The following is a 26,551-nucleotide window of genomic DNA, read 5'->3' as shown; positions in this document are numbered from 1 at the left end:
AACCTGCGGATATGGAGGGCCGACTCTATTGTACAGAAGACATTAAAAAAAGGAAAACCTGGGCCGGGCGCGGTGGCTCATGCCTGTAATCCCAACACTTTGGGAGGCCGAGGCGGATGGATCACGATGTCAGGAAATCGAGACCATCCTGGCTAACACGGTGAAACCACGTCTCTACTAAAAATACAAAAAATTAGCTGGTCATGGTGGTGAGCACCTGTAGTCCCAGCCACTCGGGAGGCTGAGGCAGGAGAATTGCATGAACCCAGGAGGTGGAGGTTGCAGTGAGCCGAGATCACACCACTGCACTCCAGCCTGGGTGACAGAGCGAGACTCTGTCTCAAAAAAAAAAAAAAAAAAAAAAAAAAAAAAAAAAGAGGAAAACCTGATCAGGCATAGTGGCTCATGCCTGTAATCCCAGCACTTTGGGAGGCTGAGGGGGGCCTCAGATCACTTGAGGTCAGGAGTTCCAGACCAGCCTGGCCAACATGGTGAAACCCTGTCTCTACTAAAAATACAAAAATTAGCCTGTGACTCATGCCTGTAATCCAGCTACTCTGGAGGCTGGGGCAGGAGAATCACTGGAACCTGGGAGGCGGAGACTGCAGTGAGCCAAGATTGTGCCACTGCACTCCAGCCTGGGTGACAGAGTGAGACTGCCTCAAAAAAAAAAAAAAAGGAAAACCAGTGTCAAAACACTAAAATGCATTCCAAATCAAGTGGCTATGATTTGTGGCACTCCTTCGAATTAGCAGTGATAATCAAGAAATGAAAATTGCAATTATTTCTCCTGGGAAAACTACTCAGTACTATACACTATATGCAGATGAAAATGGTAAGGGCTGAGAAGGTAACAGTGTTCAGTGGGTATTTTATTTCTCCTGGAAGACGCAGGGATTGGGAGGGAGGCAAGGATAAAGCCACGGAAGAAGTAATCAAGACTTCGTAGTATTAAGGACGGTGGAAAACCTCCCCAGCCAAAGGAGCAGTTCTGAGTGCTTTGCTATACATTCCTAGGACAATATAATGAAGAAAAGATACAGACAGACATGGGACTTCTTCATGCCCCAAACTGAACTTACTTATTTTCATTTGTTGTCTTTTAAACCACAGAAGTGCTAACTGAATAACCCTATGAAATGCGATGGAGTTCAGATATCTTAGAGAATCATAAAAATAGAAATGGAAGTTTTCTTTATTTTATTCTGGAGGGAAAGGGCTGTTTTGGGCACTTTTCATGGCTGGGGGAGCAGAACTGATTTACTTGTTAATCTTTTTGGCAACTGAGAAATCCAGGAGGCTGGAGTGCAGTGGCACAATCTCGGCTCACTGCAACCTCTGCCTCCTGGGTTCAAATGATTCTCCTGCCTCAGCCTCTTGAGTAGCTGGGATTACAGGCACCCACCACCATGCCTGGCTAATTTTTGTATTTTTAGTAGAGATGGGGGTTTCACCATGTTGGCCAGGCTGGTCTCGAACTCCCGACCCCAGGTGATCTGCCCACCTTGGCCTCCCAAGTGCTGGGATTACAGGCATGAGTGCCCAGATGGCAATTGAGAAATGTTAACTTCGGATTCCTAGCTGTGAACTTCCTCTTTATCAGCAACTGACTCCATACTGGAACATTTTCAAAGGAGTGCTAATAAGATTCACCCATCAAATATGTGGTGTATTACAAGATCAATGACACCCTATAGCCTTTGTTCCCATGGGCAACTTTGCTGTAAGACACGTAGTTAAGAATCATACATACCTCAGAAAGAATTTGACATGTATTTTCAAATGCAGTGAGTTAGGCAGAATGCAAAGCAGAGTAACAAGAGTTAATGTTTTTACCTACTGCTTACTTTTGCATTTTACATGTGTATTTAATATGTTCAATGTAGCAAGAATTGCTGATATTATTACTGTGAGATGACATGTGTAAAAACAACACTAGGAACAGGTAGGATACATCAAGACCAACACGAATGCATTGATAAAGATGGGAAACACAAGAGAAAAACATTAAATAGTCTTATTACAAGAAAAAAGGGTAAGGGTTAAATGATTGAAAATCTAAACAAAATTAATATACAGATATACTGTCTTCCATTCAGTGCATGAAAGAATTATCTGGATATAAAAATCAAGTATCCTTACATTCTGGGTTTCTTGGATACAATTTTCTCCTCAAAAATAATTTTTCAACTATTTCAGGAAATTTTTAAATCTAAAATAACTCTTTTTAATCTGGGCTCCAAGAAGAAAAAAGAAATAAATACTTATAATGAATTGACTGCTCTGCCTTGAAAAAAAAATGAATTTTACTTTTAGGTTAGAAATAATGGGGATCATGATGCAATTCATATTCTAGTATTAACCCCAAAATAAGGGTAGATAAAATCATATTCATCATTCTTTGTGATAAGAAATAATACCTTCTCAGAAGGCAAAGAAAATAATTTCAACATCAGTAACAATGGAGAAGAGTCAACAAAATGTTTGAAAATTCTAGCTTTATAAGATTAAGCTTAATCAAAGGACTGTCAATTTTTATATGATTGTCATAAAATATGAAAGTCAAAATTCTTCTTGGCAAAGTCAGGTGTCTGGACAAACTGTCACCTTCATTCAGGTTACCTTGGCTTGAGGTAAAGACCTTTCCATCTGCATTTGCATGAAAGGTTTCTGCAGCTGGACAGCACGAGGCTGTTCTCCGGTGTGCACTCCTAGGCACCTGAACATTGTGTGTGATTAACTGAGGCTCATTTTATTATAGTTTAAGTCTGCAACATAAATTGAATTCAGCTTTTTTTTCTCAACAGTTCTGCCTAGTATCCCTGTTTAGGCACAGGCAAAATCTTTATTTTTACAAGGACTAAATCATTATGAATTTGAGAGAAGTTAAGCCATCAGGAACTAGTTCATACAGTCATGTGTTACTTAATGATAAGTATACATTCTGAGAAATGCATCGTCAGGCAATATTGTCCTTGTCTGAACATCATAGAGTGTACTTACACAAACCTAGATGGTATAGCCTCCTACACACCTAGGCTATATAATATAAACTATTGCTCCTAGGCTACAAACCTGTACAGCATGTTACTGTACTGAACACCGAAGGCAACTGTAATACAATGGTATTTGTGTATCTAAGCATAGAAAAGATACAGTAAAAATATGGTATTATAATCTTATAGGACCACTGCTGTATATGCAGTCTGTGGTTGATTGAAATGTCATTATGAGCTGCATGACTATATCCTGCCAAATTTTCACTTTCGAGACTATAAGCCTGAAGGGAAGAGAAGATTCCTCTTACCTGCGGTTAAACAATGCTTTTCAGAGTCTCTGGAGTTTGGATTCATAGTTGGTATTTATCAATGGTTGTTTGTATCACAATTTTAACATAAAGGATGACCCAGTTATCTTTCAGAGTCTAAAATTAAAGTCCTCATATCTTTCTATTGTGATTTTGGTGTATGTATGTACAATTAAGCACAAAATCCCAAAAGATCTGGAAAGTGCCATAGAGCAAGGTGCTTTCATAAGGGAAGTAGATTAAAAAAAATTTATTCTTTTTTGAACAGTCAGTTACACAATGTAGTTTTAGCCTGCTGAAGTCAATGGCTAGATAAAGCAAAGTTACTATCAATGATTTGCTCCTGAATAAAAGCCTTATATCCCAGGAACAGAGCATGGGCTCCCTGGCCAGTGAGAACCAATACCAGTCAATTCTGCTGGTAGCAAGCAAGATACCTGGATAGAAAAGCAGCATTCCAGAGGCCTCAGGAGTGCTAATAACTCTCTTCTCCCTTGTGCTCAAAGTCTCATTCTATGTATTTATTTCTAGTGTCTGTAAGAATATGCTTACAAAAAGTCTGAATAAAAACCAGATACCACTTAACATTAGTATGTTATTAAAAATTTACCTCTAGTACTCCTGGTGAGAAGTGACAAATTCAAGCAAATGGTTTTGTTATCACTTTTGGGCTGCATCATGTTAAAGAGAAAAGATGTTGCTAAAAACACGACAACCCCTGTCACTTTATTGCTATGGTCTAAGTGATTTGGGCTATTTAATGATTTCTGTATCATCTAAGACAAACAAATCAAGAACTCCGTTTAAAGCAGTTATTGCAGAAATATACTGTGTGAGGCCCCAGTTAAGCTTTTACTGATTTGAAGTGTTTTTCTCAAATAAAAATTAAAAAAATACTTTTCACTGAAGATAACTGAGAAATTGATTTGACATAAAGACGAAGACACATTTTCTTCTATTTTTTGAGACAGTACACTTTGTGATTCACAGGATAACTTGCATCAGACGCAATTTAATGAAAGCTCTCAAATAAGCGATTTTATTCCTATCCATGATTGCAGACATTTACAAAACCATAACATCTGAGTTCACCTTAAAAAATAACTTATATAAAGCAGTGATATACACAGCACAAAATAGTTCAGGGAGGGGGCAGGAGCAACTTGTAATAATTAAAATGTAAACGTGAAAAAAAGGATGGAATAAAAGTCCCTACTTATTTCTACTTAAGATGTCATGTGATAATATTTTACAATGTCCTGTGGGTCAATGTATGTATGTGTATATGTCGGTATAACATACACATATACAGTACATTCTCTTTCCCACACATATACATACACACATAATTATTTGCAGTTCAGTTTAGGGCAATTCTAATATGCCACTCCGTACAGTTGTTTGAATCACGTTTGGACCCGCTTTCTTCACAAAAGAGGGGAGAGAGCAGGAAATAAAAAGGTTGGTTTGGTGTGACTGAGATTCCTTTGTTTAACTGTACACTGTGATGAATAATTTTCTTCCGTAGTAGTTCTGTGAAGGGCTGACTCACTGTGGTTTTTCATGAGGAGACTTGGTAATGGATCACACGCTCATTGTCATGCTAGGGGAGTACTAGAAGGAAAGAAGAATCCATATTTTAACAACAATTCTTTTAGAGATCACTAAGGTTTTTCTTGGTACAATAGAAACGATGGATTCTAATTTCTTATCATCATTTATGTGCAAGCTTTTCATCTCATACAACATAAAATAAGAAACTATAAAAAAGTAAACTGATAGAGACTTAAACTTAGTACTGAAATTTTAAATATTTCCCCTGGAAAGCATCAAGTCTTATTCTCTCCCTGCACCCAAAAGGCTGATCATTACCCACTCTCTCTGCCTCCTCTCTCCAGACAGACTTACGTTTTGCAGGCACTTGTAAAAACCTTGGGTAAATTTAGTCCAAGGCTGGATCATAACTAAGTAAGTATGAGGACTAGTCTTTGCTGTCTACTAGCTTGTAAACTGAGGAGGCTACCTAACCTGTCTTGACTTCAGTTTCCCTATCTGTAAAGGGGCTTGGGGAAGATGAGATATAAAATCCTTAAACCATGTATTTATTGAATACACAGAAAGTGCTCAGCAAGTGTTAGGTTAATATTGTAGGGAAACAAAACAAAAACAACTCCAAGCTGGCCCTGGGAAGCTCTCATTAAAGCATTTAAAATACTTAAGAGTCTAATTTACACTTCAGCATTTAAGCATCTTGCCCATAATCTGTGACTCTAATCTTTTTTGTTTGTTTGAAACAGGGTCTCACTCTGTAACTCAGGCTGGAGTGCAGTGGTGTGATCTCAGCTCACTGCAACCCTGACCTCCCTGGGCTCAGGTGATCCCATCACCTCAGCCTCCCCAGTAGCTGGGACTATAGGCACACACCACCACGCATGGCTAATTTTTGTATTTTTTTGTAGAGATGGGGTTTCACCATGTTGCCCAGGCTGGTCTCAAACTCCTGGGCTCAAGCAATCTGCTCGCCTTGGTCTCCGAAGTGCTGAGATTACAGGCGTGAGACCCTGTGCTCGGCCTGTGACTGACTGTAATCCACAGTCATTTTTGCACATGAGTAGGAATATCATTGTTACATGTGGACTTGTCAGTTTGATGAAACTGACAAATGATAAAAGGTGAGGGTTTCGGAGATTTGGAAAAAGTGGTTTCAAAAATGATTTAGAGAGAAATAAAGAGCAACTATTTTGCTAATTGTGCCATTGTACCCTCATATTCTTGGGGAACAGACTGTGACAGAAAAGTTCTACAGCAGCACCATGCAAGAGAACTTTCTTCAACGACATACCTGTTCTGTGGTCTGTGCTGTCCAACTTGGAGGTCACTAGACATATGTGCCTACTGAGCACATGACATGTGATTAGTGCAATCAAGACACTAAATGTTTAATGTTATTTAATTTTAATTTATTTAAGTATCCACATGTAGCTAGTGGTTACCATTTTGAACAGCACAGCTCTAGACTATCTGAGCTGTGGGGAGAAGCATCTAATCCCACATGGTAATCCACTCTTTGGATGAAGACAGTTTCTAAATTAAAATGTAAATGTGGACCCTGAAATGTTTTAAATGTTTTATTGGAAACCCATGAGGACCAGGGTAAAAGGCAATTCCTTTCAACATGCTAATAACAACGGTGTCTCCTGGAAAAAGGCAGATAAAGTCAAAGGGATTGGTCCCAGGCCCCAGGAACCTAACCAGAAGCTGTGATAATCCTGGGTAGGTGAGCACGAACTTTTCAGAAAGTTGGCAGAAAGAGAATAAAATGAAGTGAATTATAGACAAGCTGAGACTGGCTGCAGAAATCAGAAAAGATACACAGGTGTGTACTAATGTAAGGATGGATTATAGTGTGAAAGCAGGACTCCCCAGGGAAGAGCACAGAGGGGCAATGGCTCAGCTGGCACATGTCTGGGCCAGATGTCATTAGGACTCAAACCAAAAACATGCACTGTTCCTGAGGAACGGTGGGTGATTAGGCCTGGAAAAGGGTCACTGGACCATAGGAAAAGGATTGTTTAATCCTTTAAACATGCATTACATCAAGGAAAATCTATTAATACTTGTTAATCACTTCATAGCCTACAGTGTTTTAGTACAGGAAAGTGAAATTACATACTTGAACTGATCCTGTATGTAGGATTATAGTGAGTATATGGTGATAAAAAGGGGAGACTTTTAGACAGATCATAGGAGAAAAAAAAAAAAAAGGGAAACTGCCAGAAACAAGAAAGGAGATTCAGTTTAGACAACCTCTCCCCTTGATCATAGCAGCAGAAAAGCAAAGCAAAGCAAAACCCCCAGTCATAGACAAATGCTGATGACATGGAACCGATCCCTGACCCTGTGTCAGAGGGGAACAGACTACCATTTCATCACATCACATTTCAACCTACCATTTCATCATCACAAATATGATACCATTTAATATGTTTACTCAATTGATTCCACGCACATAATGTGATTCCACGTCTCACATTATAAACAATGACAGCATGCTTCAACTATCCAGAGCCTGTGGCTAAACAGAACTATACTTTGGTATTTAAAAGTTTAGAGGCAAGAATAAATAAAAAGAAAATAAGTGGTTAGCAAGATTTTACTAGAGTAGAAAAAATCAGAGAATATGGCAAAATGGGCACAGATAAATTTAATCTATGCTTTCCGCAGCTACTGTTATTTACAATCAATATTGGTGATTCCATCAGTCCAATATAACTTTCTGTGATGATGATGTTATAATTCTGTGCTGTTTACTGCAACAGCCACCAGCCAGAGGTTGCTACTGAGTTCATGAAATGTAGCTAGTACAACTTAGGAACTGAAATTTTAGTTGTATGTAATTTTAATTAATAGGGCAGCTAGATAATCAATCATTCTTTTAAAACAAAGATCTTGAGTATACTGTGTCAATAATATAAAACAGTAAAAGATACTAAGCATTTCAGAAAGGACCTCAAAGGAAATGCTTTTTAAAAAAGTTTCTGGGGCCGGGCGTGGTGGCTTACGCCTGCAATTCCAGCACTTTGGGAGGCTGAGGCGGGTGGATCACGAGGTCAGGAGTTTGAGACCAGCCTGGCCAAGATGATGAAACCCTGTCTCTACTAAAAAATACAAAAAGTTAGCCAGGCAAGGTGACAGGTGCCTGTAATCCCAGCTACTCAGGAGGCTGAGGCAGGAGAATCGCTTGAACCCAGGAGGCGGAGGTTGCAGTGAGCCAAGATTGCGCCACTGCACTCTAGCCTGGGCGATAGAGCAAGACTTCGTCTCAAAAAAAAAAAAAAAGTATTATTCCAGTTCATTCATATGTCAGGTTATGTTAGAAAATAGTGTTGAAAATATAGAATAGCCTTCATTATAATATACATTGTTAAGAGTGTGTATATATGTAAAGCTATACATATGCATATACTCTATTATCAAGCATTTTTATTTATTGCTATCATCTCAACACTGGCAACTGTTAACATTTTTTATCTGTGATATTTCAAATGTTTTAAGTCAATCTTACAGAAAAATGATACTTTGTTACTGATTTGTTGGGAAGTTAAAAGAGAGGTTGGCCCAGGGAGGAAACTGAGTGAAAAAATAGAGAAAATGAGGGCCCAATTCAGTCAAAATGGAAGCATCAGCTCCACGCAATACAATACAACTCAGAAAAAGGAGCAACTGGCCGGGCACGGTGGGTCACACCCGTAATCCTAGCACTTTGGGAGGCTGAGGTGGGTGGATCATGAGGTCAGGAGTTCGAGACCAGCCTGACCAACACGGTGAAACCCCGTTTCTACTAAAAATACAAAAATTAGCCAGGCATGGTGGCACACACCTGTAATCCCAGCTACTCAGGAGGCTGAGTTGGGATAACTGCTTGAACCCAGGAGGCGGAGGTTGCAGTGAGCCAAGATCGCACCATTGCACTCCAGCCTGGGCAACAGAATGAGACTCTGGTCTCAAAAAAAAAAAATAAATAAAAAGAAAGAAAAGAAAAGAAAAGGAGCAACCATCTAATAAAGTTTAATTTTTGAGTAGTACAGATAACTGTAATATGGTATGCTAAATGTATTTAGTACAGTAAAATAGTTTGTATTTATGCCTGGGTGTCTACATATGCAATGTGCTATTTACATTCCTAAGGCTGTAAACTGCTCATGTTCAGCCACCATTACTGAAACTACTTCAAAAAATGAAATAAGGGGAAATAACAAAATTTCTAGGAAAACTCATAGAATGGGCAAGCAAAAAGGAATTTTGCTATAGATTACTATTCTTCAAAGTAGTAGAGAAGTGGCTTACAATTTTCCAGAAGTAAAGGAAGAGTAGGTGTTAAATGGAGTATCACATTTAGAGACATAAAATATTCATGGTGTACTGTACTGAGACCACACTTCAATGTTTCTATTGTACTGCTGCATCAATATGTGATGACATATTGTAATGTTTATGCCAAAATGCTGTGATATCAGGTTGCCCTGTTTCAAAACTATTCTGTGAGTCTGGCTCTCCTTAACCAGACGATAAAATAGCTCTTACAAAGCAGTCAACAGCATTACAGTTTGGTTCGGTTAAAAATGTAACCCTTAAAGATATTATTTTAAATGTATACCAACTTATTTTATCTTTTAATGTGAAATGAGATAGCACGCCTCGCTATGAACTTGTGATTTTTTCCTTATTATGCCCAGTTCATGTACCATAAAATCCAGAGATTTCCATGAAGTCTTTGAACAATGTGTATAAATTTCTGTTTATACATGTCAGGAACACTTTAATTCCCACTATATTTCTGTTTAAGTGTCTGTAGGATACTTTGTTTCCTTAATGAGAGAGAAATAAAGAACAGTTCCTCTACCCTGAGTTAAACAAAAGTGAAATAAATTGAAATAAATTTAGTATTTATATGATTACATTAAAAAATTGGGGCTGATGTGATTTCTTTACAATAGCAGAAAATGACAAAGGGGGGTAAGGGAATGACAGATAATCTACCATCTTGTTTGTAATTCCTATTTGATGCCATTATTTTAATATCATGTTTACTCAATTGGTTATGTTTCAGTGCCATGGGAAAATATTTTGCTAAATTAATTCAGGAAATAAGACTAGCTACTTTCTTCACTTGAGAAGCATGAAAAACTATTTTTTTGAACTAAGGCTTTTTTGTAGTCTGTACTTTCCAAAACAAACATTTTTACAGTTTGAACACTAGGGGGCATCTTTGTTTCTTGAAATAAAGGGTCTTGGTTGTGATCAAAAAAAAAAAAAAAAACCTAAGCAGTGAAACATTTTTTGATTCGCATTTTGTTTTGTCAAGCATGTTGGCACCGCAAGGTGTATGACTTCGGGCTGGGCATTTTTGTTTCTATATTAATTGAATGAAGCAGCATGTGTGACTGTCAAGAGACTAGGATAGTATCCAGTACATAAAGAGTACTCAATAGATATTTGCTCCCTTCCCAGGCCTCCTTCTGTGATTTAACTTCAAGATAAAACCCGACAGATCCTTAAAAGGCAGACTGCTCAAAAATATGTGCTTTCAGAGTTATGTGTATTAAACACTAGAACTTGCATGTTCATTTATTGAACAATGTTTTCTTTTTGAATTCATTAAGAGTTCTGCTTTTCCTTGATTATAGCAAAGCTAACTTATTGGGGATAACTAGCTTATTTACTTCTTCAAAGCCTTACATTTGTCGGCACCAAATCTCTTTTGTCTTTCTTCCTCTCTCCTCTTATTGCTTGATTTTATAAAAAGGTCTAAACAAAAATGTATGGTAATATGACAGAGAAAGCCACAGATAACAATGATATCATTCATATCAAGTCCCTTCTTCTCAGGAGACAGAAGAATGGAGAAGCCAGTGTGGACCTGCTTCCAAGGCTGTACTACCCTCCAGGGTGGTGGTGCAGTTTCTCAGTCCACCATCAAATTATTTTTCCTTTTACAGCGTTTCTGGTGGGGACAGGAGACAAGGAAGGAAGAGAAAGCAGGGAACTTCTGTTTGCTGCTAACTCTGCCGGCAGTCTAGCATTGAACCCGCTTAGGTTCAGGGGCAGGAAGGGTGGGCCAGAAGTTAGGGGTGGAAGAAGCCCTGTTCCAGCTGCTCTCGTTTCTAAATGCACATATTCACAGAAGAATCTGTTGTTTGCCATGTGCATAGTCCATTAGGGATTGAAGGGAGAAGCTGGGGCTTATTCTGTGCAAGGAAGTTCTGCATGTCCTGGCATATCTGAATCTTTGCCCCAGTGAAGAGCTTTCTGATGCCACTTCTGAACTGGTACCCCTCTTCCAACTGTTAAACAAGACAGCAGTCACTAATGACAAATCTGGGAAGGAAGTAGAGGGAAGAGTTCCTCTTGTCACTGCCCATAAGTGAAAGTCACGTGGACCCTTTTTAAAAAAGTTTTTTTTCCAACTCCAAATTAATCATTTCCTCTGACTTTTAAAATACATGGCTTATGTATATTAATCTGACATGTTTTAGTTATATAAACATCTGTTTTTCCTATTGGGTTGCACTCTTTGAGAGTAGGTGTTATATTTATTTCAGAATACCTTGGTCTTAACCTGATGCTTTGCATATAATAGGCTCAATAAATGTTAAACTGAATTGAATTATCAAATACCTCACTGAATTATACCATTTTATTGCTGGTACTCGAAAAGGAAATAAATGTCTTTAATTAGATAAAAGTGAACATAGGAAAATTAATTTGTTCATAGTTTTGAAGCAAACCACTCAAAGAACCAGGGTCTAAAAAATAATTCCCATAATCTTAAGCATTATGACTTAAATTATGTAGCTTCTTATGTTTTTACTTAACACTGACAGGCTAAATTTTTTTTTTTACTGTAAATTGTTACACATAAAAAACTTCTTTGTCCTCACTAATCATATATTGCCTGCAAGTAAAACAAACTACAGATCAGCATAATTTTAACAGAAATGAAGTCTAAAAACAGGGGAAGTCTTGTCCCCTGCAAAGGTCCTACAGGGATATCAGAACTACAAGAATCCACAGAGCATTCAATCTTGTATTCTGTTTTGGGAATGGAACAGCCACTCTGTATAAAGTAGCCACTCTGTATAAAGGCAGATGTGCTATTAGCCAGTCCTTCAAATTCTGATGGTATCACCTCTCGTAAATGCTGAGTTGGGCAAAATGAGGGTAGTCTCTCTTCTGATTCTGACTGTAGTTTGGTAGGTCCTCCATAAGAAATTTTAAGGATGGCATGAATCCTACGAAGATGAAATTCATTTGGGTTTTGAAATCTTTTATGCTACATTCCAATTCAGTGGTTCTTAGCAGAGAATGTATACCAGCATCAGTAACAAAGCTTTTCCACATTCAAGTATGCCCAGCCCCACTCCTGGAAATTCTGATTTCACTAAGTCTAGGGAGAGTTCTGGGAAACTGTATTTTAAAAAATTCCATTGGGGTTTCTAATGTGAAATATTAATGTAAAAAAATCATTACATTATGTAGAACTCCTTGAGAAAAGGCACCATTTTGCCTTTTTGGTCTCTCCAGTACCTAGCATATTGCCTTGGCATGTGGTAAGTGTTCAGTAATTGCTTGTTAAATGAATGAATTTTATTGCTTCTCTTTTTGGTTCTGTCTACTTCTATGGAGATATGGAATGAACTTTTGTGTAACAGTACAATCACACGCAAGCAGCGACTTGGGTATTCAGCTCAGGTTAACAGACTGCCAATTTGGCCTTCAGTCCAGTGAGGTCTACTATATAAAGTAAGAACAGACTTTTTAGATTTTGAGGACAGCACTGAACCAGACCTAGTTTTGCAGCAACCTGAGACATTTTAGTAGCATGAAAACTTATAAAAAGTATCAAATAGGCAACCTGTTTCCAGTTTGTTCCTTTACAGTGGAGGCTCTCAATGAGAAAATTATTATTATGGTTTTTCTAACTATGTACACAGAATAAAAAAGAAAAAGCTTGTTTTAAAAATTATTTTCAAAGATATTCCACTTAAAGGTTCTCCTGACTTCTAAAAGATAAACCTGTTGAACTCTAGATAAACAGCAGTAAAAGTGGCTTTATGCATTTATTCTAGCAGAAGAGCTTCAGAAATAAAATCTGGGTAAAATATAGACAAGGGAATACTTACACTCTCACTCTGAAAAGGATTTAAGAAATTTCCCCCCATTTCGCCATCATCCCTTGGAGTGCCCGGTTGATTACTCAGGCTCATATTATTGGGAGAATTCTGTAAACAAGATTTAGAAAACAAGGCATTGTTGAAGATTTTAATTTCCCTCTTGCATTGTACTGTTTCGAATATTGAATCTATAGCAGCATCCCTAAGGACAAAGCATACTTATAATTTTAATCTTAGACTTCCACCATGTATTCTATTTCATTCTTTGCACTTTGACAAGTACTAATGCCTTCCCAAATGAAAATTTAAAAAACAATCAAAAAACCCCCAATAACCTACCACAACTATTTTCTTAGTTTCAGAATCAATATTTATTCAATTTCCCACCCTCAGCTTATAGAGTTCCTAAAACTCTGGAGAGTTTAAAACATTCCCAGCAGGGGCATGATGAAGAGATCCTACCCACTGATATGGCAAGACGGAACAATAACTCCCTTAGTCACTTCACTAACCAAACTTTGAAAGGTCACTGTTTTAATACACATTTCCTTTTAATTCGACATGCAGTATACAGATAACACGATTTCAACCATTTTTACATGAACTTTAAGGAAAAAAGAGAGATTGCTAACAACTGTAGTTAAGAACAAGAGACACCTTAGGACTTGAGAATTTATTATGTACTTTTAGAGGAAAAGGGGCTCAAAAGAAAACTGCTTTAGAACATTTTCCTATCATTAGTTTAAGAGTAGATTTACTTTGGAACTTTCCTCGAAGATAAAATGACTGCTATTAGCAATCTAATCGAACACCAAGTTAGCAGTGCGTTGCTTCATATTCTATTTAAATTTGCTAGTCTCACTATTACCGCACAATTTTAGCCATGGCAGGATACCTGATACTCCACATCAATAGGAAATGAAGAATGACACTGGACTATAAACCATGTTTATACAGTAGTATAACTGTAATTCTTTGAAGGTCCAATTTATTAACTTGTAAAAAAAACTTCAGAGTTAAACATTTTTAATTGTTATTTCAAATGGAAGAAAGAGTTTAGATACCTTTTCCTAAGCCATTCCTATTTATATTGTTTTGGAATTAGTTTTTAGATTTCTTTTAAAGAAAATTGCTTAGAGAATTTTGTCTTAACTACAACAACTTGTATCATAAAAATTAACACTTCATGAATGAGTTATTCCCACAAGAAAATGGTTAAAATGTAAATTAGAGACAGATAGATGGGCTGGTAGAAATACACTGTGTCTTGTCTTGCTGTGCACCCCGCAGGGAGGATCTGAGAACAAGGATCCTCTGAAGTCCATTGGAGCTCTCTATGTCAAGAAACCCCAAGGACGTGGGAAACATACTTTGATAGCACAAAGAGGATTCTATTTTTTTGATAAATTTTTCTCTGAAAATGTTAGTTACCCAAGCAACTATACTTTGAAATGAATCTGAGTATCTTGATTTCCTGGGAAAAAAATTAAGTAAAATTTAACTAACTGCATTATTTTAGAATTCATTACTTATTAAAGTTATTAGGTTAAATAAACTGTACCTTGAAAACAGGAATGATAATGCTGACTTAGCTCAAAAAGGAAACTGAATTTATAAAAAATATTGTAAGATTTACTCATAATTTATAAATTCTTTTGGATTTCTGTCATTTTATATATAATGGAGAAATTGGTAATACTAGAACAAAATACAATCTAATATATATACATATATATAAGAAAATTCAAGGATGCAGTTGGAAGCTGCATATTTTACACAGCCAAACAAACGAGTGACATGAACCCTCTTATTCTTGTGTAACATTCATACCCCCTGTGGTATATAAGGTGCCATGAGAGAAGCAGCGTATCTCAGACTCAGGGTGCTTTAAATCTTTGCAGCACATTTGCCATATATCATTTCTTGATTTATAATTCTGAAAGTTTGGCTAACTTCAAACCTGATTCCTAACTCAAAGTGTTGATTTTTAAATATTTAGAATTTGAAAGTAACATTGCATTGCTAATGTTTAAATACATACAAAATACTTCCAATGTTATTATTTCTGTTTTACATGCAACCTCTTCATAGCATGGTGGCTCAGCATCATACTCTTGTGTGTGTGTGTGTGTGTGTGTGTGTGTGTGTGTGTGTGTGTGTGTGGTGGGGATGGATATTTAAGGACTAACAGGAAGATTAAAAGGATACATTCAACATACAAAACTGAGATAAAATCAGATCTCTGAAACCTATTCCTATTCAGCCTACTGGACCATATTTGAAAAGCTTGAAGTGATAGGACAATTGGGTTTTTTTTGGTTTGTTTGTTTTTAACTAGAGTAATCCCTGCAAAATTGAAAAACAAAAGAAGCTCCTCAATGGGGAATCTTAAGAAAATTGTGCTGTCCGTAATCACTGAGTGACATGATGATATGGGCTAAAGGGCATATTCAATATTGGCATCTGAGGGATAGCTAAGACAGTGGTACCAAAAACCATCCCAGAACAGGTAAGGAGGGTAGGTGGCAATGAATTGTGTGTATGCTTCATTTAACTGTAGCTGTATTTGTGTAATATGTCCGGTAGGTTTCATCAACAAGGCAAGAATATGAGGTACAAAAAGGACTTAGGTTGGTCAGAAAGGTACTCTACTTGCTTCAGCACAAAAGAGTACAAGATTACTTTTAGATACATTAGGCCCATCGGTTACAGTTATTTCAATGAATGTGCACTTTCTTCCCTACTTTCAGAGTTTTGCTTGAAAAAATATGGTTAGGATTATACTGATACCAGCTTCAAGAAATTTTATTACATTCTCACTTATCATTTCTTCAAGCTGGAAATTCTTTCTCTTAAGCTATGTCATACATGAATGTTTATATACATATATATACACACATACACACATAATACACCATAAACACAATTTCCTCTGGCTGCCATGTTTAACCCTGTTAGACTTCCTGGTCTGATTTCATCTAGTAGATATTTCATATCTTTTTTGTTTGTTTGTTTGCGACATGGTCTCTGTCATCTAGGCTGGAACACAGTGGTGAGATCACAGCTTACTGCAGCCTTGGACTCTTGGGCTCAAGTGATGCTTCTGCCTAAGCCTCCTGGGTAGCCAGGACTACAGATGTGTGCCACCACATCTGGCTAATTTTTAAAATGTCCTGCAGAGACGAGATCTCACTATGTTGCTCAGGCTGGTCATGAATTCCTGGACTCAAGCAATCCTCCTCACTCGGCCTCCCAAAGTGCTGGGATCACAGGTGTGGACCACTGTGCCCAGCTCATATCTTCTCTTAATTAGTAAGTTATTATCCCTTCTCCCATCCTCAAAAATTGTTCGAAGCCTTTTAAAACTTTTTAAAATTTTAAATTTTTCCGTCTTCAAATTTAAAAAGTGAACATTTATAGAAACTGTGGCTCTGCCTATAATTAGAATAAAATAATAATGACATTATTCTAAGTAGTGGATTTTGAATTGCTTTCTCACAGGCTGCCAATAGTGAGTTTTCTAGAGTGTTGTTTTAACTCTGCTAGCTCCCTCAAAGAACAAACTGTCAGTTATTCTCCCAGTGGGTACAACTGAGCTAGAACTCAGGTCAGCACACATGAGATGACAGTGTAGATCTCTAGTCATCTACCAGCTCCCTTGTGAACGGTGTAGGATCTCTAACTGGAGCCAAAATTCTTGGGGTCAGAATGCTTCAGGTTGAAAATACTTTCTTGGTAATTTATTAAACATGATATGATCAGAGCTTGTCTTCTCACATACATGTTTTTTTCAAACTCAGAAATATAAATGTGAGATATGTTAATGTGAACTTCAGAATTTCTTTAGCTGCTTTCCTTCTAAGAAAACAAACTGTCCGGGCGCGGTGGCTCATGCCTGTAATCCCAGCACTTTGGAAGGCAGAGGCAGGCAGATCACGATGTCAAGAGCTCGACACTAGCCTGGCCAGCCTGGTGAAACCCCTGTCTCTACTAAAAATACAAAAATTAGCCGGGCATGGCGGTGCGCGCCTGTAATCCCAGCTACTCGGGAGGCTGAGGCAGGAGAATTGCTTGAACCTGGGAGGCGGAGCTTGCAACGAGCTGAGATTGTGCCACTGTACTCCAGCCTGGGTGACAGAGTGAGACTCTGAGTCAAATAAAAAAAAAAAAAAAGAAAGAAAACAAACCATATACTTCTCTCTACCCTCAACCCCAACTCCAAGGAAAAGGATTTTTGTTTCATTGATTAAATGGGTGACCCCTCAGTTATTAAAGGGATGAAAGGAATTTCATATATCATCTTTAAAAGCCTTCTAAATTAAACATAATTCTGCATTCTGAGAAAGAGGCACGTGAGTTTTACTAGGTAATGCTCAACTGAGCAAGAAATAATTCTGAAACTTCATTGGAAGCTTTGAATTCATTTTACTTACTGAAACAGTGCCATCAAAGTGCAACTGATAGTGTGAGTTCCTAGCCTTGTCCACAGAAGATTGTATATAGCTAATGAGAAGAAAGATATTTAGTGTCTGTATAGCACTTCATAGCCCTTAACATATGTTCACACTCGATTCTCAACAATTTTATGAAGTAGGCAGGGAATGAACTACAAGCTTTATGTTAGAGCTAAGCAAACTATGCCTATGAGAGATTAAGTAATGTGTTCCTGGAACTTGTAAGTACTATAGTAGCATCAGGCTTTCTGATTGTCAATTCGGTACTCTTTATTTATCTTACATATAAAATGGATAAAATAGAGTATCTATGCAATAAAAAGTAGAAAAACAATTGAAGTAGTACTTATACACAACATTTAAAATGGAGTAAATTTTTTTTTTTTAAATATGTGATACTGGTACTTGACAAAATACAGATTTAACTGGAGAACTATAGAGCTGTGCCTAGAGACCTAAGAGGGACTTTGAAAATTACCAGGCGATGGCTGGGCACAGTGGCTCACACCTGTAATCCCAGCACTTTGGGAGGCCGAGGTGGATGGATCACCTGAGGTCAGGAGTTCCAGACCAGCCTGACCAACATGGAGAAATTCCGTCTCCATAGGCACATGCCTGTAGTCCCAGCTACTTGGGAGGCTGAGGCAGGAGAATCGTTTGAACCCGGGAGGCGGAGCTTGCAGTGAGCCGAGATCGCGCCATTGCACTCCAGCCTGGGCGACAGAGCAAGACTCTGTCTCAGAAAAAAAAAAAAAAAAAAAAGAACGAAACTCTTGACTCAAAAAAAAAAAAAAAAAACAACTAAGCAATAATGGTTAAGGCTGTCTTTTGATTCACAAACAAAATTACTAGAAAGAAACAGGATGGAAATGAATGATAATGAATGATTCCTGGAAAACAAAAGGAAGAAGAAAGCTTCTTGAGATAGCTGAACATGTGTTGGAAAAGGAAGAAATGTGGGAAAAGCGGAGTTAGTGACTGTGACTGTGTACACCTCGGAGTCAAAGACTGAAAAAATTAGGCTAGAAGTGGAAAGAGGCAGGGAGAGAAAGAATCTGGGGCAGGGGGTATACAATGTACACGATGCTACTGATGCTCTTAAGAGAAACAGTGACTATGGTGCAACAGGCACTAATGGTACCATCACCCAGGGTCGGCCAGCTTAGAGCCCAGAGCCAATAAACCTGGAGCAGAGGTGGTGTAGAAATGAGATGCGTAGGAACTCATTTGAAGGCAGATTTAACTAGTCAATTCTAGTACATTGTTAAGTGGCATGTTTATTACTAGCGGGATAAATCTTATGTTAATTTAAATGCATACTAACTTTGCTTTGTAAAAATTTTTATTTATCCTATCCGTTTGATCTCCTCATTAAACTGAACTTCTTGAGGGCAGAGAACATATCTTGTTTATCTTTGGATTTTTAGAGCCCAGCATAATGCCTCAGTGTGTCAACATTTACTGAATGAAGGAAGTCCTGCCTAAGAATAAACCACTTGAGGGTTGAGATTGTGTTTGTTGTTAAGAAGACTTTTCTATGTCCCCATAGGGCAGAAGGCAATACCCAGCACACACAAGTACACACTGGATGGTCAGTTACTGCTTAGAGCACAAGCAATGCATCATTAGGCAAGAGAACATTATGAGGAGTGGGCATGGTATGGTGGAAAAACTTGTATCCGAAAACAGGAATGGGAAAGTAAGAACAGAAGGAATAGCCACCGATCTGATATGAGGGCAGATTAGAAGATGGCATTTAATTAATCATTATGACTTTTTAAAAATTTTAAACTTTTATAAATCATAAAGTACTTTCCCATATAGAATTTTGTTTATATCTATCTTATGTAAAAGGTTTTAGGTAGTTAGTAAAAATTTTAGGAAGATGGCCTAAAACTATCTTGATGATCCTACTTTTCTGTAATTAAGAATCCATCTGTAGATACAAGAATATGCTTCTCAAACATGGCATCAGAAATTTCACTGGGGACCACAAAGCACAATTTGGCTAATTGAATTGTTAGAAATACCTGCGATGCTGGGTGCAGTGGGTCACGCCTGTAATCCCAGCACTTTGGGAGGCCGAGGCGGGTAGATCATGTGAGGTCAGGAGTTCGAGACCAGCCTGACCAATATGGTGAAACCCCATCTCTACTAAAAATACGAAAATTAGCAAGGCTTCGTGGTATGAGCCTTTAGTCCCAGCTACTCAGGAGGCTGAGACAGGAGAACTGCTTGAACCCGGGAAGGGGAGGTTGCAGTGAGCCGAGATTGCACCACTGCACTCTAGTGTGGGCAACAGAGCAAGACTCCATCAAAACAAAAAAAGAAGTATGTGAGAGCCAACACAATCATGGTAATCTGACTTGCAAAGGCCCAGAGAGAAGGCTCTAATAAAGTTACATAGGGAATTTTGTTTTGAAAACAGGCTTCATAAATACCATTTCTCATAGAGGTAAGCTAGTACTCATTATAAATATTTATCTATTTTTAGAAAAGAAAAAGACCTTTCTGATTTTTTCTAAACATGATTGTTTCTAAACATAGACATCCAAAATACATGTGGAGCTTGTGAGGCAAAGCAGCCAGGCAGTAGACTTATAATGCCAGAATTCCAATTAAATATTTTTTAGAACTTGAAGTCTTAATTTAAAATGATTTTTAGCTCAATCAATCTTATTTTATTTTTCTTGGCAGCAGGAATTTTATATTATACATAAATATAAATTGGAAATAGAATTTTAAAAAGTCATCCCTTAATGAATTTCTCTATTGATACAGAGCAGGCTTCTAAGAGAGTCATTCTGGTGGTAGCAAATAATTAGTTCTCATCAGTAATTATAAATTTATTTGACTCACTGAGAACTATTTTAAATTCATCATGACCTAAATAGTATTTAGGTACTATTCTTCAAAAACATAAGGCATTTTAGTAAAGGATTCATTTTAGATATTCAAACTATTGAAAGAGGGAAAATGCAAACACATACTAATGGAAGGCTCACTTTCCTGCTTGTACTAATATAATTTTCCTCTAATCACTTTCTTACTCTATTTTGGGGACTAGAATAATTATTGTGGAAATCAGCATTTCCTAATGAAGATTTGCAAGATGAATTAGATATGTAAATGCAATGCCCTTATGATATATAATAACCACTTTTTCAAATTTATCTCTCCTCACATTTCTTTAGACATCTTTACATTTTCAAAAGATTATCTAAATTCTGTAAGTTTGCTTTACAAGTAAGTAACATCTTAATGTGATTAAATTTGTTATTACTTGGGTGTCAACTAATAATGTATAGTATGTCCTGTTAATGAATCTTAGCATATTTAGGAACATTCTTAAAAGACTTATTTTACCCTTTCCCACAGATAATATGCATTAATATTCTTAACTTCCAATTAACTATACCTGGTCTTCTACTTTCAAACTCTTGTTCAAGAACAAAATTCATAAGTTTACTCTAATAATTTTAATGAGTTCCATGTTAAATAAAATTCTGATTAAAAACAACACAGAATACACAGCACTCACCTTGGAAATACTGTCCATATCTCCTGAGCCTGAAACAAAATATAAAAAGAAAACCTTTATTAGGTAAGATTTCATTTATAAATTAAACACTCCTTTAATTTAAATAAGTATACTACATGTATTTTCCAGCATATAGCTCCTGAGTTTTTAAATCTGAAAAAATTCCTCTTCTTTTATACAGTATAGTGAATCAGTACCATCTGATGGAAAATGCAAGGAGTTCTATCCTTAGTTCACAATCATTTTTTTAATGGAAGCATGAAGAAAATTGTTGTTATCATAGATTCCTGAATGTGAAATTTTAGAAAGACCATTTATATACCCTACCCAATTAAAAATTTAAAAATGTATATATAACATATATAGAGTTATCTACATATGTTTTTTGAAAATGATGCTGTAAATCTGATAAAATATAAAATGAACACTTGCGACAATGTTTGATATTTTAAACCATAATTTACTATAATAACCAAAAGCTAAGTATTAATATTAAAAAGTTGATAGCAATGAATACTCATGACAATTCTTCAAAACCAAAAATGTCTTTAAATATTGTATTTTTATTTTGATCCTTGGAAGAAATAAACAATCAATATTAATTTCTTTTCTTATGTAAGAAATAGAGACCGGGTGCAGTGGCTCACGCCTGTAATCCTAGCACTTTGGGAAGGCAAGGTGGGTGGATCATTTGACGTCCGGAGTTCGAGACCAGCCTGGCCAAACACGGTGAAATCCCACCTCTACTAAAAATACAAAAATTAGCCAGGCATGGTGGCGGGCCCCTGCAGTCCCAGCTACTCGGGATGCTGAGGCGGGAAATTCACTTGAACCTGGGAGGTGGAGGTTGCAGTGAGCCGAGATCACATCACTGCACTCCAGTGTAGGTGACAGAGTGAGATTGTCTCAAAAAAAAAAAAAGAAATAGACTCATACATTAGGTAACAGAACAATAATCAGATCTTTGCCACAATATTAACTTTATTTTTAAACAATTTAACTTTTGACAATTAATTTTCCTAGCATAAAAATAATATAACATTTTAGTAGCATACATTCAGTCAACATTACAAATAAAGCTAGGGCTTATTAATATAAGTTGCAAATAAATAGGCATAATAAATTATCAAATACTGAATGCATATATGCAATCATATATGTGTGTATATATAATATGTACAGTAATGTTCATTATAGAAAGCAATGAGCCAGTTGCCAAGCATAGGTAAAAATCTTCTGAAAATTCTATTCTGGTGACTAAGATAATGAGAGCCTTTTAACTATTTACCAAATATCATCTTTTTGTGAATAGTTCTACAAATAACAATATTGCAAAGTGAATTATTTTGCAATAAATTGGAAAATAAAATTCAAGAATGGTGCTGTCCAACAGAATTTTGTGCAATGATGGAAATGTTTCTCTGTGATGTTCATTAAGGCAGTCATTAGCTACAAGTGGCTGCTGTGTACCTGATAAGTGGCAGTGCAACTAAAGAAGTGAATTTTAAAATTTACTTAATTTAAAATTAAATAGTCACACATGGCTAGTGGCTAATGCAATTGGACAGTGCAAATCAAGACTTTCCAATCTAGGCAAAATAAGTATGAATTCTTAAAAGCTCAAAAGTCTCTTAGTGTACTCCAAATAATTTGGTTATTCAAAGATTTTCCAAGTATCAGAGGGAGGCATTTCCTGACCTTAGGTGGGGGAGCGAAATCTGTACATGACCTAGATTACTCATGAACATATTTTTTCCAACTTAAGTAAAAGATGGACCCTTTCCAAAAGAAAAAAAAAATCATAACTCCCACCCCCATTGTCAACTTTTAAATTAGTTTATGGTCACGTTACTTAAACATATACGAACATAAAAACTGTTTTTTTGTTTTGAATTTAACCTATGTGAATGCAAAACAAACATAACTATAGTGTGTGGTATGACCTAGTCAATTTTGCAACACTTGTCCGTATTTCTCACTATCATTAAAATTTTCATTCACCTTGCAGCTATTTAGCTTCATGTGGTAAGAAGGCATCATTTATAAAGTATGTTTTCTTTTTCTTTTTCTTTTTTTTTTTTTGAGACGGAGTTTTGCTCTTGTCACCCAGGCTGGAGTGCAATGGAGCAATCTCGGCTCACTGCAACCTCTGACTCCTGGGTTCAAACGATTCTCTGCCTTAGCCTTTCGAGTAACTGGGATTACAGGCGCCTGGCACCCTGCCCAGCTAATGTTTTTTTTTTTTGTTTTTTTTTTTTTTTTTTTTTTTGAGACAGTCTTGCTCTGTCACCCAGGCCAGAGTGCAGTGACGCGATCACGGCTCACTGCAAGCTCCGCCTCCCGGGTTCAAGACATTCTCCTGCCTCAGCCTCCTGAGTAGCTGGGACTACAGGCATCCACAACCGCACCTGGCTAATTTTTTGTATTTTTAGTAGAGACGGGGTTTCACTGTGTTAGCCAGGATGGTCTCGATCTCCTGACCTCGTGATCTGCCCGCCTCGGCCTCCCAAAGTGCTGGGATTACAAATGTGAGCAATGGCGACTGGCCTATAAAGTATGTTTTCAACCGTCAGTCACTTGAAATGGTCTTTATCATGAAGACAATGTAGGCAGTGTTCTCTTAAAAGAGAATCATTCAAATTATCCAGAATATGATTAACAATTTTATGTTAAAAATGAGGCAAACATAAAAATCCAAAAATAAAATTAAGAAATTCTTGGAGAGAACTGAAGTTCTTCTGAGACTGTGTCCATAGAACTCTAGAGACAAAACAACAACAACAACAAACAGCTGCAAGAATACTGCAGCCTCCTGGGTTGGGCAAGCATGACACGTGCCCACAGTAGCAATGTCTCCTTTTATGGTAAGACATGAGATTTTTATAGGTTAAAGTAAATAACTGTGAATATGAACTAGAACAATTCTCACACTTCTAATCGTCAAGTGATCTACAGTTATAGCCAATAGAATGTCGATTAAACTATCTGCATGAGGTAAAAGTTGAAGTATTTAAAAATGAGTAGCTGGCTATGGAAGAACTTTGGAAACTGTAATATCCACTATGTAGAATTAAGGTTTTGTTCTGAATTTATTCTAAACATCAAATTGAAAAGCCTTACCTAAAGAGCCATTCATGTGATGTGACTCCATTCCTCCTAATCCACCCATGGGACCATCTGACCCAGGGCCCATTGGAAACTATTTTAAAAATGAAGAAAATCACTGTAATCACACTGAAAACAATGGCTTATCTCAATTTTACAATATATTTAACATTACAAGACACTGCCACAACTTATTTTTACTTTCAAGCTATGGAGATCTTTTACTTGATGTTTTTCAGCCTTGTGGATTCTCTAATTGGACTGTTCACCTCTCTCATATCGTTTTCTCTATGTTCCACATATAGATGTTTAGCTTAATCATCATTCATCTCCAAATTTTTCTTCTTCAGATATACTCAGAAAGTATATACATTCCAGTGCAAATTAGAAGATAAGCATTTTCCTCTATGATACTGACAAATTTTCTATTGAAAACCAAAGGTGGTTCTTAAGAAGCTGTTAAGGGTATTGGCTTATTAATAAGAATAATTCAATGTCATTATGACAACATTAACATTTTTCTTAGCAGGCAATCTGTCTTTGTTTAAATGGACATAATAAATAATTTCATCTTATAGGTTAAATACATTTCATTCCTTGGGGATGGCTGAATATAGCTAATTCTTCTTGGCAGTCTCAACCACGTCACTTCAATGACACTCAGAGGTTCCATGGCAATTCTGCTTAACGTTTTTTAAACCAGTGGAATTCTTTTTTTCTTTCCTTTCTTTTCAGGTGGAATCTTACATTAGAAGTCTGGTACAAAACAGGTGTACTATGATGGGGTTGGTGATAGAGAACCCATGGCCCGCCCACTCAGTCTTCCTCTCATCTCTCTAGAAGACTCAGGAAACATGGAGCCCAGTTCGAAGACAAGTTACCATAATACCTTACACTTACAGTTAAGACAGCCCGCTGAAAACACCTTCTCTTCAAATTTCCCATGCCAAAAGCATTTCTGCCATGTTGTATGGTGCAGAATATTGACTATGGTGTGTGTGTGTGGATGCAGTGGTGGTGGTGACTAATCATGAAGGCTTTTAGGGAGAAATAACTGCCTTCGGCAGGCAAACCTGTACTTCATCACCTCTGTGTGGGAATAAGATGGCCTTCTATCACCATGGGCAATACAAACCACATGCTTATAAAATTCCCCAAGAGAATGCCAATTTTGCTTGGTAAAATTGAGTATCTAAAAGCACATAGGCTGGTGTTCAGTAAACAACTTGGAATATGTATGCCTCACTGATATAAGGCATATATAAGTCAAAGAAATTGACTTTAAACTTACTGCTGTTATTCAGCTTTTATCGAACGCATAGTTTAGATATGGGTTGAAAAACTCGTGCTGGTAGGCCTAGTAGCCTGTGAACTTTTATCTGGCTCCTACAGTGTTTTAAAAGACACTAAAACTATAGGTATGTATGTTTGGTCAGTTTAACATATAACATATGTATCTTCTGATTTTTCTTTGATTTCTGCTACCCTGTATACACGTATATGTGTATTAACTACAATCTGTTATAAATATTTTTGTGAACATGTAGGCCTTATAGATAAATAAAATGTTTTCCTGTGAACTTCTGTGGAAAAATCACGACCATATGCTTTATTAAGAACACCCAAGTTCTTCCTGTAATAACTGCTTTAGCTCCATATTTAAACTCTAGATTTCATATTCTAAAAAAAACAAGCATAGCCAACTTCCTCCTTTATTTTCAAGTTTATCAGGACAAAAAAAGATCACAATGAAAAAGCTTAGTGATGCTAAAGATGAGGTTAATATAAATGATTATACATAACCTGTCATTTTCAAATAGTATATATCATTAATTATTTACAATAAAATAAGATGAAACTAACGTATAATTGATTAGGATCAGTTTTACTTTTAAATTATATTGAAATAAAATCTCTGTTATATATGTGTACTGTTTTTTTTAACCTAGCGCAGAGAAAAGAATTTGACTTTTTGAGTATCTAATAAGCTCCTGGATAATAAAATATACAGTTTAAACAATATACAGGACATGGAATGCACTCAGAGTTTGAAAGTCTTCAAATACATTCCAAAAATAAAAAAAGTTCATATTTACATTAGGTCTGTTAGGTCCAGGAGGTACTGCATTCATTAAAGTATACATGTTATCGCCAGAGTTGGTTGAATCTGAAACAAGATATTACTTAATTAAAATATTTCTTTAGAATCTATACCCAATTCATCACAAAGTAATGATCAAAGATGGTTTGCATACAGATACCTGTCTCTATATAAGCTGCAACACTTGAAATTGTCATTACTATAAACAAATACCCACAGTCATTTTCTGACCCCAAAATTATCATTCTGAGGTCATAAATTAGGTATGAGGAATCACTTCAATAATTCAGGTAAAAGGAATATTAGAAATTTAAAAAATTATAGTAAAGTTTCTCTTTTTAAAAAAGATACTTTTTCACTTCAAGCAAT

General features: G+C 36.7%; 1 protein-coding gene across 4 annotated transcripts in view; it reads right to left on the bottom strand.

The window, feature by feature from the left end:
- Positions 1 to 415: 415 nt before the first annotated feature.
- SSBP2 (single stranded DNA binding protein 2) overlaps positions 416 to 26,551 on the bottom strand; it is a 330,775-nt gene continuing 304,639 nt past the window's right edge. For all 4 annotated transcript variants that reach the window (XM_032156927.2, XM_032156925.2, XM_032156928.2 and 1 more), the window contains 5 exons: positions 26,178 to 26,248; positions 24,097 to 24,175; positions 20,977 to 21,005; positions 12,991 to 13,089; positions 416 to 4,921 (listed from right to left, as the gene is read on the bottom strand). In XM_032156927.2, the coding sequence (XP_032012818.1) occupies positions 4,892 to 4,921; positions 12,991 to 13,089; positions 20,977 to 21,005; positions 24,097 to 24,175; positions 26,178 to 26,248 (308 nt within the window). In that variant the 3' untranslated portion in view covers positions 416 to 4,891. The remainder of the gene's footprint in view (positions 4,922 to 12,990; positions 13,090 to 20,976; positions 21,006 to 24,096; positions 24,176 to 26,177; positions 26,249 to 26,551) is intronic.

Source organism: Hylobates moloch, unplaced genomic scaffold (assembly GCF_009828535.3).
Source record: "Hylobates moloch isolate HMO894 unplaced genomic scaffold, HMol_V3 SCAFFOLD_6, whole genome shotgun sequence".
Taxonomy (NCBI): domain Eukaryota; kingdom Metazoa; phylum Chordata; class Mammalia; order Primates; family Hylobatidae; genus Hylobates; species Hylobates moloch.
The sequence above is the reverse complement of the archived record's forward strand: the minus strand, read 5'-3'. Positions and strand labels throughout refer to the sequence as shown.